At 42.0% G+C, this 15,973-nt stretch overlaps 1 protein-coding gene across 1 annotated transcript in view; it reads left to right on the forward strand.

The window, feature by feature from the left end:
- PELI2 (pellino E3 ubiquitin protein ligase family member 2) overlaps positions 1-15,973 on the forward strand; it is a 159,829-nt gene that overhangs the window by 132,435 nt on the left and 11,421 nt on the right. The window contains exons 3-4 of the mRNA XM_037054367.1: positions 7,864-7,965; positions 15,318-15,515. Of these exons, the coding sequence (XP_036910262.1) occupies positions 7,864-7,965; positions 15,318-15,515 (300 nt within the window). The remainder of the gene's footprint in view (positions 1-7,863; positions 7,966-15,317; positions 15,516-15,973) is intronic.

Genomic DNA, 15,973 nt, shown 5'->3' on the forward strand with positions numbered 1-15,973 from the left:
TTAGAAATAGCACTCATACATATTTTATACATAAATTGACAGGGATGGCATAGACCTCATCTTTCCTGTAGCAGTTTGAACCAGACTGATTGAGGATTTATTGCCCAATTATACTTGTCAGCCTGACATAAAAGTCATTAGTTCTGGAAAAACATGTTTGCCTTCCAGGAGTATCTCTAATTAATATGGTCAATATCTAACATGTACTTAAAGCTGAACAGAATAGTGATAATCTGGGACGTGTGTGTTACAGACTCTGTAGAACCTGACGCTAAACCCCCGGGGTCTCGCAGCAGTTCTCTCCGTGCAGGGTCTGCATTTGCAGAGAGATGGTCCCAGTCGTACCTTGTTCCTGCTACTGGGAACACAGTGAAATCGGTGCTGCGGGCACTGACTGCGTCTGCGGATGAAATACAAAGGTAACAACTGAAAACTTGAGAGGTTATGTGATTTGTTTACAGTTGGTGAGTGACTTGACTGGGATTCAAGCCTGGGGTCTCGTGTTTTGTTTTCTCAGCCTCAGAATCCAGAGACCAAGTTGACTTCTGCCGTGCCCACTCGTGGTCTTATTCTCCCTCCCTAAAGAACGTGTGAACTGGGAGCTCAGCGGGACAGACGAGGTTGCTGTACTGGGACAACCGTCTGGCGTGAATGTTTTCCGCTGCCCAGTGTTCAGTCACATGTTACGCTGTCAGCAGAGAGTGTGGTGAAGCGACGCACCGCCAGTGACCTCACGGGCAGCTGTCTGGTCACTGTACATGCTGACCCCCTCCAAAACCTTCCCCACCCTCCCTGCCCAGCTCTGCTCAGTACACAGACCTGCTTCCTACAGCCATTCAGCAGTGATTTCCAAGCTGCTGCACAGTTCACAGCGAACTCATTGATTTGCTCATAAATGTGCACATTTCTGCCATTAGCATCAGCATCAGAAGTTGTTTTTGAACGAAAAAGGTTCGATTCATTGGCCTCATTCAGCCCTACTCCCAGGCGGATTCTATTACTGTTTTCCCACACCAGCTAACAGGCTGTGTCTGCAGCGGTGCGCCTGTCACAGAGCGCTTGTGTCAGTAACCACAACGGCTGAGAGAGGCCAGTGTAGTTGCTTTTCCCTGTTATCCGGTCATTTCTGCAGTGGCAGTTTTGCAGTTATTTATTTAAACTGTATAATGGACTGAAATACTAACTCATATATTAGAACTAACAGTTAAAGTGACTGAAAATAAACCTGCCTGAAACACGCAGTTTATATGATCGGCTCAGAAACCTGTACTTACGCCACCGGGCCTTATTTAAGAGTGCGAGTTGTGGACACCATTTCGAAGGCTGTTGGGAACACAAGCTCGTATTATGTTTCTTGGTAGAACCCCAAAGACAAAGAGGTCCCTGGCTCCCTGAGATTTCCTGGGTCTGCCCCCAGCAGGTGGGCTGTTAGAACATCTCTGGACTTCTTGCTGAGGTGTTTGTTGGAAACCGAAGGACGGGGTGCAGTATGCAGGCCGCTGCTGTTTCCATACATTCATCTGACGTGGCCAGACGCCGTGCACCCCCGGGACGGGGACCGCAGGTCTGCAGCCGTCAGCCTCCAGGACAGCCAGGCGAGAGGGGCTGTTAAACCCTTGAGTCATTTGCTTCTGAGACATGGTAATAGAAAAATGAGATGTGGATTTGAAGAAAAAGAATTTTGGTTGAAATTCAGATTCACACACACACATTGTAGTCCCTTAAATGAGGCCAAGTCTAGTTTAGTAAGAAACGCCCTGTTGTTATACACAGTGTGTGTGGTCTGCTGAAGTGGGGCGTCACACCTTCTGAACTCACTAGTTTTCTTCTCCTGACCTCCCAGTGCCCCTTCTGTTCCTGCTCCAAATGTGTAAAGACTAAAAATCGTCCGTGTGACTTGTTTGGTGGCTTTTGCCTCCTCTGAAAATGCTTCGAATGCTGTCCAGATTCCTTCTGTATATTAACTTACACATATTAATTGCATACTGTAAATACTAATATGTAATTTTCTTCACATCTCAGTCACCCAACAGCTGAAGATTATCTCAGTAAGAATACATCTTTGCTCTAACCACAGACAGCCTCTTAACACGCATGCACTCAGGAGTGCGTGAAACCTCCTGCTCTGTGTGGAAGTGCTCTGCTACCTGCACCCGCCCCGTGCCCTCGGGCGTGGGGAAGGTGAGCACACAAATCGCCATCATGTCTTATCGGACTCGTCATAAATGTTAGCATATCAGAAAAGATGTCCTGGCACAGACAGGCCTTGAAACTGATTGGTTCGGTTGTTTTGTTGTATAGCTGACTACTGCAGACCTTACTGACTTAGCAAAAACCATTCGACTCGGTTCACGGTTTTGTGAGGGTCAGGAATTTGGGAAGGGTACACATGGCAAATGCAGGGGCAGCCGGAAGTGAAGGGTTCGTTTCCAAGTGGCTCCTTCACTCACATGTCATTTGTGTCTCCAGAGACGCTTCTCCTAGCCTGGGTTTCTTCTATGATGGTCCAGGACTCCAAGAGCAAGTGTTCAAGGGTGGTGGGCAGAAGCTGCAAGGCTTCCTCTGACCCAGCCTCAAAGTCTCACGTGTCACTTAACGCTGCCTTCTGTTGGCCAGCAAGTTTCTTAGGGCAGCCCAGTGTCAAGGGAAGACGAATTGCATTACCCTTAATCTCCAAAGCAGCACGTTAGGGGCTATCAAAGAGCTGATTGTAAAGTTCCTTTGGGGAATAAATCAGTTTTGTAATTACTGGTTGCCCAACAACTACTTTGTATTTGTGGAAAAAATGTGAAGTGTTGCATGTGATTTCTTCACTTGGTATTGGATTTTTGCCTTCATGAGCCAAAACTAGCAAGCCAGGCTGGGACTCTGCCTGAGATCAGGTGTGGTGGTGACAGTGCTACCTGTGTATGGACCGTTGTGGCAGGACAGGGCTCCGAGGCGGTGAGGAGCTTCTAGGTCGGAGTGACCGGGAATGAAGTTGTTCTGTCCACTGCAGTAAGAAACCCAGGAGGAGGACCAAACGTTTGGGCCAAACAGTGTAATGATGCTTTCAACTGCAAGTAACACAATACCCCACCAAAGGCAACCTAAACCCCTCATTTTTCTCACGGAGAGGAAGTCTGGGGCAGGTAGTTTCAGATTTGGTTCAACTGAAAGATGTCAGGGCCCAGCCTGCTTCTCTCAGAGTCTTTGACCTTCCTCTCATGTTGCAAGACAACCACCTCTGCTCCAAGCACCCCATTAATATTTTATTGACAGAGTAAGGAAAGAATCTCTCTTGATGTCCCTCACTCCCAAGAGCTCCACGCTGGTCAGGAGGGGCTCACATTTCCACGTGCTGGCTTCAGAGGAGAGTGGGAGAGCCGGCCATGGCGTGTTCAGGCCTTTTCATGGGAAGCCAGCTCTGCTAACAGGCAGAAAAGCATTAGGCAGGTAACCGATACGTCTGCCGCAGTGATGAATTCTGTTTTCTCTCCCTTCAGAGTGGCTCAGGGCTCACTTGGCAGCCTTATACAGCTGGAATTAAATGGGCTAAATCATAACCATGATAAATTAGTATTGTCTAGAAACCAGTTTCTCAGTGTTTCCCCGCCCCCCTCCCCCTTTTACTTTGTGATTGAGAGCTCACACCGCTGCTTCTTAACAAATAAAAGATTTGGTTATTTCCCTTGTACTTTTAAAATCTGAATGAAAGCTCTCTGGCTGCCCTGAAGACGTGTATCCATCCCAGTATGCATCTTGCAGGATTGGCTTTCTGGTATTAATCCACATTATGCACCTTTGTAAGTGCCTTTGCGAGTGTGTGTGTGCACATGCGAGTTGATGAGAAGAAGACAGTTCTGTAGACACCATGCACCATGTTTGTTTCAGAGTCTGGAGGCTCAGAGGGCTCGCTGACGTTTAGAGTTGGGCCAGGACAGCCGGTTCTAGCTGTTCCACCCAATGGCAGAGGGTGGCTGGACCGAGCTGAGCCCAGACCACGGTCGGTGCAAGCACGGTAAAATTCAGAAAACCCAGATCTTTTCCTGGGGAAAGAAAGTGTCCTGGCTCAGAAAGGGCCTGGTTCAGACGTGTGCGATTGTGGAGTAGTGTTTCAATTTCTAGGCTGGATAAAGTTAGAATCCTTTATTCTGGGGATCTGTAATTGTAATTGTCTAATCTGTAATTGTCCAATTGTGATATTTTTAGCCGGATAAAATTCACATGAAATAAATTGGGGCTGAGAGTGTCACTAATGGTACCTTTGCTTGTGAAAAGTGGGAGGAGGCGGGGGGAAGGCCTGAGGAAAGCAGCTCTAAATCTCATCTTGTATCTGTAACAGTTGATGCTTTCATCTGACATATGTCCAGTGCTCTCGCACCCTCTGTGCTGGGGGTGGGAGCACAGACAAGACCGGGTCTGCCTTCTCATCCCAGTAGAAATGCAAATACGGAAAATCGCTGTTGTCCACCAGGCAGGCTGGTGGGGCTGATTTTCCTTATAACTTTCGACTGTTTCATTTCCAAATTTGCGTTAGTATAGTAAACTCACATTATGTTACAGTAATTGTGTTTGAACTAAATTATAGTGAGTGCCAAGAGAAGGCCTTATGCATTCTCTGATATTTCAGAAATATCAGATTTCAAAACAACTTGGTGCCTTGGGGCAATTTTTGTTCACATAACACCTGAATGATTGACTCAAGTTAGTGAATCTCTAATTTACCACAAGCTGTATTTCTGAAAGTCCTGTTTTAAATGTTAAAAAGTATTGTTCAAAAATTGATACTTGTAACCAAAATTAAAAAGCTTAAGGCCTTATATACTTCCACAAGGAAGCAAAAACTGATGTCCAGCTTAAACTGTCTTCTTAGCTTCCCCGAACCATGCAGGTCTGGCCCCACCTTAACTTCAGTATGCAACAAGATTATGTGAACCCTAATGCATGCCAGGGGAATTTGGTTCCCCCTGTGGCCTTGGTGTCCAGTTCTGACTGCCACCTTTTGTTCCAAGTCTCATTCCTGGTTTCTCAGGCTTCTCAGGCTTCTCAGGCTTCTCAGGCCCTCTCATTACCAAGCTTCTCCTCCCTGTGGGTGCAGCCTGTTTGGGCCCCAGGGGGTAAGTGGGGGGGGGGAGGTGGGCACAAGCACACAGGTAGTCCTCTCCTGGCTCAGCAGTAATTCCCTGCTGCACATAGGGCAGTGCACCGCCTGTTGACTGGGGCCTCTCGCACTTCCTGGGACTTGTTTCTCCCTGCAGAATCGCTTTCCCCACTTCCCAGTCTTCCTAAATCTAGAGGCTTCTGGAATGTATGTAACCCTTGGCTGGGACTTGCTTAATCAGAAGTCTCAGAAAACGTGTTTTTTCTAATCCCAAAGCATCCACCCTTCCTAAACCTGGTGATTCAGGTTTATCCACATAAAAAAAAAAACTGGCAGAAGTTTGAAATTGCAAATATTCCTTAATGGGCTTAATATTCGTAGTGTCCTGGGTCAGGTGTTCTAAGTGCCAGAGTCCTTGCACTTTCTTCCGTATTTCGGGTCGGCTGGACCGGGGTCCACCAGGCTGGGGTCCGCCTCTGTCTTTGTGCTTCTCTCTGCTGTGGGCAGTTCCCAGGTGTGGTGCCACTTTCTCTATAAATAGACTTTTTCATGTTTCATAGGCTTATAATAGTTTGAGTCAGAAGAATAATTTTAGAATAAAACACCTTAGAAAAATTGGGTCCAGTAATGACTTAGGGCCTGTAAAAGGCCGATTTCTGGTGCCTGCCAGGGCGGCACGGTGTGGCAGGAGCATGTCCGGGGCTGTGCGAGGTCATGGGGTGAAGAGAGCGGTCGTCGGACACTGGTGCCCCGGCGGATTTGGAAGCCCTGTTTCAGTGTTAAAACTACCAGCATGCTGTGGAGCATACGCAGTTTATAATAATTTTAAGATAACAAGTTTATCTTTTTAAGGTCATGGGGCTTTTTCACTTAACTGGAAAGATAAACATCCACTCATCTTAAATTGGAAATCGTTGTATATTAATTTGGCTTTTGAAAATGTTATTTTATCACTACTATTGAATTTATCTCACTCATGCCAATAAAAATCAAAGATTATGTTTATTGCTCAAGTTGAGTAGTATAAGCAGTATTTTTTAGATTCCTGACCACATTAAGTATATAAAATATTATTTCTAATGCTTGTGGTACCTTAATGAAGCACGCACAACAAAACATCAGTTCCCCCGTTCAGTTTCTCGGGGTGCGTGCCTGAGTAGCCATGAGCTGAGCCACGCTCACTTCACACCTGCTTTGGGCTGTCGCACTGTTTATGACTCTGAGCAGTTGTGTGAGCCAGACGTACGTGGTCGGACATTTTCATCAACGTGCTGTGTGTGTCCATCTGCTTCCAAGTGCATTCTGGCTCTTTATACAGTGTAATCTTCAGTAAGTGCCTAATAGGTAGGCTTATTAAAGTTTTATTATACCTAATGTGAAAGAGTAGGGATGAAGATATGTGGAAGTAGAATGAGTAGGGATGAAGATATGTGGAAGTAGAATGGATAAACTGTAATTGAAATAATTTGGAGTGTAATTTAAGTAAACTTCATTGTTAATTGGGAAATTTAAAAGTATTTGACTGCAACTTAAGATGTGTGTTCAAAGATTTCATTATGGAGAAAATAAAAGCAATATTGTATTGTTGGTTTCTAGATTTTTTTTGAAAAAGACTTAAATTTAGTCTAAAAATTAAAAGGATAAAACTAACTTAGCTACCTTATCAATTCAGTAAATATCTAGGTTAAGCAACTGCTTATAGAATCATTAAATAAGATATAGAACAGACTATATGAGGAGGGACCCCAAAAAACCTGGAATTATCTTCTGAAGGGCAGGTCCCTTATAATACAGGCTTCCCCTCACTAGGTAGGTATTCTAGGAACCCATCTGTATCAGTGTGCCAGCTGGCGTGGTTGTGAGAGGCTGAGTTTTGCTTCAGTGGATTTTTTTTTAAGACTCTTTCAACATGTTTGTCCGTTTCATGACGGGTGATCTATGAGCACACTCGCCCACACCACACTGAATGTTCAGCAGTTTTTGACCAAAACTTACCTCCTTGTCCTACCCTTTCTATTCACCTGATCTCAACCTGAACAGCTTATTTTTGTTTGTTTCCCAGATGGAAAAAGTTCTTAAAGGGAAACATTTTGCTGATGTGGAAGAGGTGAAAACAGTGGAAATGCTTAAAGGCATCAAAATGCACAAGTTCAAAAACATTTTGAGCAGTAGAAAAAACATCTTGATGGGTGTATTGCAATTAAATATACAATTTTTTATAAACACCATTTTTGAGGGGTCCTCCTATAAGTATGATTATAGCTAGAAAAGTATATTCTATAGAAATTCTTACAGAACATTTACAATTTTTTCAGTGAATCTTTTACTATAATTACAACCTCTATTACGCAGGGAAAATACCATAACAAAATGTTACTGACTTACCTGTTGTAGTGTGAAATAAGTCCTAAAATTTTAAATCATGTTAATCTAAAAATTCTATCAATTAGTTAAGGTAACATTGAGGAAGTGCCTTCCCCACCCCCGCCCCTGGGAATATGATTATAAATCAAGTCTTGCAAACGAGTAAATTAGCTTTGAATCGAACTGAGTAAAATGTCGTTCAGATTAAGATTGGACGTTTGGTAAGAGCAGACTTGCCGCCCAAGTTGCTCTGTGACTCGGCGCGGCACAGGGGTGGCTCTGACTGTCAGGGAAGTGCTGACTTGTGTGGGGCTTTGCTGGTAGAATCATGTCTCTTAACTACAAATGGAACTGCGGTTAAGTTGTTGAAACAAAACAAAACATTAATGAATTTTTATATGTTTTTTCATTATTAGGCCATCAGCTGCAAAGGTCAGCACAGTATATCCTACACTCTGTCGAGGAATCAGACTGTGGTGGTCGAGTACACGCACGATAAAGACACGGATATGTTTCAGGTAACGTGTTTCTTTTTTAATAGAAATTTCAGGACATTATTCCCTCAGTTTGTGTTTTGATATGTGATCAGAACTTGTAGATCAGAACTTAGCTCTTCTCCTAAAGTTCTTCTCCTAAAGTTCTCCTCCTAGGGCCTTACCTCAGAGGTACCCCTACACACATGCAAGATGATATTTTTATCAAGTCATTGCTTCAAACATAGTTGAATAATAAAAGTTGACAACCTCAGAGTCCTTCAATAGGGGACCAGTTCCTTTGGTTGGTGTTCATATTAGCTTCTGGTGATGCCCAAGAGGAAAGAGGCGAGGATAATGCAAAAATTACTTCTATTTGGTTTCTGAAAGACTAAGAAAACTTAATTCTGAAACTGCAAAGAAAATTATAAAGATTACATTCTCAGATTGCAATGCAATAAAAATAGACTTAAATAACAGGAATAAATATTTTTATAGCCAGCTACTTTTAAAAGCCAGCATGTTTAAAATACTTCCTAAATAACACTTGAATCAAAGATGACATCAAAATACAATTATAGGCCTTTTTAAAAATAACTAGGAACGTTATATATAGCAAAAACCATGAGATGTGACTGACAGCATATTCAGAAAACATGTAAAAACTTAAGTGCAGTTATTTGGAAGGTGGGGGAGAGAGGAGAGGTGGAGGGAGGGAGGGAGAGTTAAGGAAGTAAACATTTCTCTCAAAAATTTTTTTAAAACTCCTGTTTAAAAAATGACAAAGCAGAGAACAGGTTCAGGAATAGTTTTAGCGGTAAATAATAAAAACTCCAGAACTACATCAAAAGAAAGCAGGAGGGAGGCAGTAATAATGGAAAAAAATCATCATTACTTTAAAAAGAGAATTACTATATCCAAGTTTTGGTACTTTAAAACGACAGGAAATTTAAATCCAGGCTAATAAAATAAACAACCAAACACAAATTGGAAGCCATGAGGCTTTGCATTTTTGTATGGAGAGTTAAATTATTAATCAAATGTTCAAACAAATGTCAAAAAAGTATCATAGAAGCTAACATCAAAAAGGGATATAAATAGCTCTTACAAAGAAGAAAGTATGCTCAGCCTCGCTTGTGAAAACAGAACTGTGAATTCATATCACACAGCTAGCATTTTTTTACTTAACAGACTGGCAGAAAGCTGAAAGTGTCTTTCCGAGATGTGGGGGGACCCTCCTACACGCTGTGGGGTGGCGCGGCCTCTGTGCGGTGGTGAATGGAAATGCCTGTGAAAAGTACAAAATTCACTCTCAGACTTAGCTCTTCTCCTAAAGTTCTTCTCCTAAAGTTCTCCTCCTCCTAGGGCTTTACCTCAGAGGTACCCCTACATACATGCAAGATGATATTTTTATCAAGTCATTGCTTCAAACATAGTTGAATAATAAAAGTTGACAACCTCAGAGTCCTTCAATAGGGGACCAGGTCCATGAATTTGGGGGCAGCCATACAGGTGGGGCCTCCAAGGCTATGAAACAGTAAGAAACAGCTTTGTGCGCAGACACAGAAAGTGTTCCAAACATATTTAGTGAATTAAATGTTAATACTATTAAATATGTTGAGCCACTGATAGTATATTCAATGAAGATTACTTAATGTTGAATTTTAATAAAGTAAATAATGTTATTAAATATTAAATTTAAGTAGTACATTAATTAAATATTAAATTAGTATAATTAAATGTTTAACTAATGCTTATATGAATTAAGTAAAGCATTTTTCTTTGTGGGGAAGAGGACTAGGCAGGTGGTGTGATATAGGGAGGTATTCCACGCTTTTTGGTTTTTTGAGCTTCGTGAATATGTTAGCTATTTAAAAAACTAAACAACTATTTATAGATAGGTAGAGCCATCATCGTAGTCATAGGTATATAGTTATTTAGGTGCCAGTTTGAATGCAAAAGCAAGATTTATTATATTTAGACAAAATATTAAGTGGTTTTATTCTTTGTCCCGTTTCATTTTATAATATTCCAAATGGTTTTTCTTCTCATTCTACAGAACAAAGCCTCTTCCTAAATAAGTATATAATACCTCCCTGTTGATATTTCTATGGGACTTCATGATAATTTTTTCTTTTAATGCTTTACAAAATTATGTAACCTCCCTTTGTAAGATTGTTTACTGTTTCACGGAGAGAAGATTCTCAATATTAAAAAAGCAAATTAAAAGCTTTAAAATATAGTAAATGCGTTTTTAATTCAATGTGTTAAATGTGTACATTAAAAAACAGCTAGGCAAAAGTAGGTTTACACCTGTAATGCAATAATAAATAAGTAATAATACGAGAGTAAACTATTTCGTGTACTCACAACTGTAAACCCCATTTTACCCACCCCTGTATACTTTAAAATGCTTCTTAAAAAGGTTTCCATCTGTTGGTGGTGCATGTCTTACCACTTAGGCTCAGCTAGTCACTGTGACAGCACGTGCCATTGCACCGTTACTCCTTAAGTGACGCAAAGTGTATATTTGTCACTATTGTACAATCACATTCTTCTTAATTCTTTACTCTTTTCCTTCTCATCTCTGCCAATGCAGAAAGACTTAAAGACTTAGCTGGATTTTTTTCAGCTTCTATTACAATTTTTCACTGTGGTTGAACATTTAATATGTCTACCCTCTGGGGAAAATTTTGAGTGCACAGTACAGTATTTTTAACCGTAGACACGGTGCTGTCTGGCACCTCTCTAGTGTAACTGAGACTTTGCACTTGTTGAACAGGGGTAAAGAGAGGGGGAAAAAGAGTAAGTAAAGTAAAAAGCTAAAGAAGAAAATAGTTTGTGAAAGCAATAAAAAAAAAGGTGAAGTGGCTTAGACAGTCCCTATAGTATGATGGCCATTACACTCTGACCGTGAGGGGAAGGGAAGTGGCCGGGTCCCTCTCGGATTTCTTAGTTTCATAGGTGTCGACCTGGGTGCTGCAGTGACTTAGTTTTTAGGTTTTGTTTGGTTGGTGTTCAGTGTAGTTGGCTTATAAGTAGTTTTGGATGGTCACTTTAGCAGCTATGTAGTTGAGAAAAATGTTTAAGAATATCAACATTTTTCAATAGTAATTTATTAAAACATGTATGTGTCACAGTGGTCAAGCTCACTCTCATAACCCTCCGTTTATCAGTTTCATTTCTCGAGTGCCTGCTCCCAGTTCCTGTCCATGGACAGCTGAGGCTCCCCTCCCGCGGAGCCTGTGCCTTAGAGGAGGAAGACAGACTGCAATGAGCAGATGTTCCAGGCGGAGTGCCAAGGCCACGAGGCAGGAGCAGAGTGAACGCAAAGGGAAATGAAATGAGATGACCTTAGAAAGGTAGACAGAGGCCGGGAGAGGTAGGCCCAAGTAAAGAACTTGGGTTTTATTCTAGGAGTTTGGAAGAAGCTGTTGGAGGATTTTCAGCAAAAAGAAAGGTATAACCTGATTTATGTTTCTAAAAGATGTCTCCAACTACTGTCTGTAGAGAAGAAGGTCGGAGGCCAGTGGAAGTTGGGAGGCTAAGGCATGCAATCCAAGTAAGAGATGGTGGCAACTGAACTAAGGTCAGGAAAGATGTGTTTCCAAGGTAGAGTGGACGGGATTGCCACAAGGTTAAATGTGGGTGTGGAAGAAAGAATCAGGAATAATTCTTGGGTATTGATTTTTGGCTTGAGCAAATTGGATGTCAGTCACTGACACAAAGAATCTAGGGTTTGAAGGGGATCTGGGTTCTATTTGGAACATGTCGAGGTGCCTCTGGGGCGTCCAAATGGAGATTGTGCTAGTCTGGAGGTGCGGTGAGAGATCAGGGCTTTGTGGCTAATAAATTTGATTTAATGAGATTACCTAGGGAGAGAACAGAAAGAGAAGAGATAGGAGCTATTGGCCAACTAGGCTGGAAGGGTTTCATTATTGGAACACCAGGTACAAATGGGCCAGGATATGCTGGCTGACTGTAAGGCCTGGAGTGGTTTCAGGTGAGCGTGGGGAGAGAGCGCAGCTGGAGTGGGCTGAGGAGAGACGTTAAGGGGATGAGGAAGGACGTGAAGGTAGTAACTGGTGACAGGTTATTCCAGAAGTATTACTGTTAAGTGAATCAGAGAAATTAGGCAGTAGCTTGAGGGTTGTTTGCAGGCAAAGGGAAGAGTTTTTTAAAGATGAGACTGGTCTAGATCAGTAGTGTTCAAACAGTGCTCCACTGAGCGTGGAAATGGGTGTTAATGAGAGTGAGATGATGGGCAGGCAATTGTAAACTGTTACAGCACTTCGGTCTTTAACACGTTGAAACAGGTGATCCTTTTCCTAATACTCATTTTCATTGCATTTTTTAAAAGGTATCTTTGGCAGGTTGAAATTTAAAAACAAAACAAAACTAGTTCTTCACTCCATAGAGCCTCAGTTTGAGAAGCTCTGGAATGGCGTGATCCAGCCTCAAGAGAGAAATGGTTGATCCAGGGTAGGGGCCAGCGCAGGAGCCAATATCAGCAAAATCCTCAGGGAGCGGAGAATATTGGGATCTCAGGCATCAGTGGGGAGATTGGTCCTGAGGAGCAGCAGCAATACGTCATCCTTGTCATAAGGAAAGCCAGAGAGAGTCACAGGGGCAGGGACACGCGAAGGATTGGGCTGGGCAGTGTGAGGGAGGCCCCTTCAGGTGCTCCCGTCCATCCTTACCTTTGCTGACTTCTGCTGACAACCAGGCAAACCTAAACTTTTCTCACATGTCTTAAAATTGGAAGTGCTGAGTGATGCTGTGTTCGTGACTACCCATAGTAGGGGTTAAAACTCCCTGTGGCTGCTGTGTGCATGTCAGCACTGTATGAAGATCAGATGAAATTCGGAAACGTCTTCGCCTGTCTACGTGACTGTCCTTAAAATAATGTAGTTGATCCAGTAAACAAACAACAGGATCCAAGATTTCCACAGTGGGTGGTGAGTTTTCAGTAGGAAAGGGACTTGATTTTTTTCCTGGCAAAAGCACCATGAAGTTTGTGACCTGCAGTATAAAATTATACTAGCACTCTGCAGGTGAAATGGAAATGCATTGACAAACAAATCCGATACGACCAGTCAGATAAGTCTCATGACTTGAAATAATTGATCCTAGCAGTATGTTCCAGTTGGAATAAAATACCATGTTTTACATCAATGTCAGTTAATTTATCAAGACATTAATTTGATGTGCTGGGATGAAACCAGGACGGCCTTTCTCAAAGAGAATAATCTCTGTAGACAAGGAGCAGTTATGTGGCATTTTACGAGAGCGAGGTTTTAGCTTTGAGCTTGTAACAGAGGCGTTACTGTCTCCCATAGAGGTGAGGGGACTTGGGTCAGAGATGGTGTCGTGAGAACTCTGGGTCTGGTGAGGTGACCAGGCAGTTTTAGAATGCCACGTGTCACTCCTGAGCTTCATTGGGACAGAGGTTCAGGGTGGGTTTGTTTCTGGGTTTGGAGTAGTGTTTATTTTCTCCTGTACACTTGCATATTTTTGTGAAATGTTTTAAATAAGTATTTGTTCCTTCTCTCATTGCATAAAAGCTTTTTAAGTAAAATAAGTCGGAGAAAGACTTATCACTTACATGTGGAATCTTTTAAAAATCGAAGTTGTGGAAACGGAGACTAGATTTGGTGGTTGGCAGTGGGTGGGGGCGTGGGGAGTGGGGAGTGAGGAAGTTCCGGTCAGCAGTACAAACTCCCAGATGTAAGAGGAGTGAGGTCTGGGGATTTATTGCACGGCATGGTGCTTCTAGTCAGTAGTGCTGATTATATACTTGAAAGTAGCTAAGAGAATAGCTTTTTAAAAAGAATTTAAAAAAATACTTAGAGCAGTCCGAGTCAGAGCCTCTGAGTTACATACCCAGCTTTTAAATGCATGTGGCAGAGAGAAGACTCTGCAACTGTAGGAAGATGAATTGTACAGTGATTTGATTTTGTAATATCTCTAATTTACATTTTATGTTGCATTTTGTAACAAATACGGTTTTCCAAACCTGACATGCACACATTTAGGCAGTACGTATCTGCCTAAGTTGATGAGTTTCAGTGAACCCAGTGGTTTAGTTTATTCCAGGCACATTTCATTAGGACAAGAAATTAAGGTTGGTAAAAAAACAAGAGAAAATAGATGTCTGTTGTTGGTTGGTTTGAAATAGTCTGTGCATGAGAATGTATATGTGAGATTTACAAAACAAATTTAATATTGTTCCAGGAGCAAGCAGAGCTAAATTATGCACCATATATTAATAGTTTTTCCTTTCATGCATTTGGAATAAAAGTATATTAATGTTGCTTATATTTTAGATAGAATTTTGAGAGCCAGGGTAAAGATCCCTGGCAAATTGACTTTTGGGCACCTTACATGCACACATTGGTGTTCCTCCCATTGGCCGCTCAGAATCACAGTCACTGCTGTTAGAACATCAGTCTGTTTGGAGAGAAAGGACACATTTACACACACATGGCTGATTTTAAATCAAGTCTCTTTGGCATCTATAACATTTATCATCATTTTCCAGTTAGAGATTCATAGAACATGATCCCATAAACATTTTGCTATTTTGTCTTGGGTTTTCCTTATTTGTAAACAAATTCTTCACTTCTCCCAGTTCAGAAGACAGAGAAGTCCTCATCGGATTTGTTGATTATGAAAAGCTTTGTTAGAACTGTAAGATCTGGCCAAGGATCTTACATTTCCTTCTGGCAGCATTTTAACTTTTCAAGGAAAATAAGCCAATATAATATTATTGGCAACTTCTTAGACTTTCCCAAGAGAGTTTTTAAAACTCCAAAGTTGGTTGAACTGTTAAGAGCAGGTTTTTAAATATTTCACTGGACCGCACCCAGACTTCGGCCTACTTGTGTAGCCCTCGCTCCATCCTGGCCGCACCGAGGAGGGGTGACAGGTGTTTGATGTCTACGTCTGGGTTAGGGCTGCTCCTGCTCTGTGTGGTGAGTCCCTGGGGGGTCGGCGCAGAGGGCAAAACCAGGTCCTGGAGTGGGCAAGGGTAGGGGCAAGAGTTCCTTTGTTTGTTGTCTTTCTTTAAAATCTTGCTCTTTTCTGCCTGCACACACACACACACACACACAGAATGATTCACCATGAAAGTGATGCTCCTGCCTGATCCACGAGGTACATTCTGTTCAGAGTACGAAAGTTGAGCCTTTCATCTGATATTTAACATTGGATGGTCGGTTATGCCATAACATCTCCCTTAGTTAAAAAAAAAAAAGGAGAACTGAAGTTTTCACTGAATTCTGGCCTTCGAGGCAGAGACAATGGATGTTAAAGGGATCCTGGACACCCATTCCACTTGAGCCAAGTTGGTGGTGTGACATTTTTCCAGGGAGTTACGAGTGTTTTGATTTACTCAGGTGGGCAGATCGACCGAAAGCCCCATCGACTTCGTTGTCACAGACACAGTCTCTGGTGGCCAGAACAGCGACGAAGCCCAGATCACACAAAGCACCATATCCAGGTTCGCCTGCCGGATAGTCTGCGACAGGAGTGAGCCGTACACAGCGCGCATCTTCGCAGCCGGGTTCGACTCTTCCAAAAACATTTTTCTTGGAGTAAGTGCTACAGATATGTCCATTGTCTCAAGAAAAACACTTACCGTTATCACATCAAACATTTAATTGTGCTGTAGACACTTGCTTTACATGATGCCTCTAGTTCGATTTTAAGATTTGACTTTTCAGGTGGCCACTTTGAAAAGCTGTTATTAAAAATGTGAAAATAATTATCATTACTTGTTTTATTTGCTATAATATTTATAATATGTACAGTAATTACTTTTTTAAAGTATATCTCAACATTATGCATGATGTATTTATGGTAGACTTAAGGGGATTTATTTCATAAGGAAAAATAAATGGTCTAATCTAGATAATTAGGGTTTAAAGGAAAATGTTAATTATTCATTCATTCAAAAATTGAGTGTTTGCTATGTTCATATTGGGTTATAAATGTTATATCACAGAGAACAAAACATTGAAAATCTCTGCTGTTGTAGGGCTTCCATGTAAAT

Source organism: Sturnira hondurensis, unplaced genomic scaffold, assembly GCF_014824575.4.
Source record: "Sturnira hondurensis isolate 20B ecotype Veracruz unplaced genomic scaffold, ASM1482457v3 Scaffold0008196, whole genome shotgun sequence".
Classification (NCBI taxonomy): Eukaryota; Metazoa; Chordata; class Mammalia; order Chiroptera; family Phyllostomidae; genus Sturnira; species Sturnira hondurensis.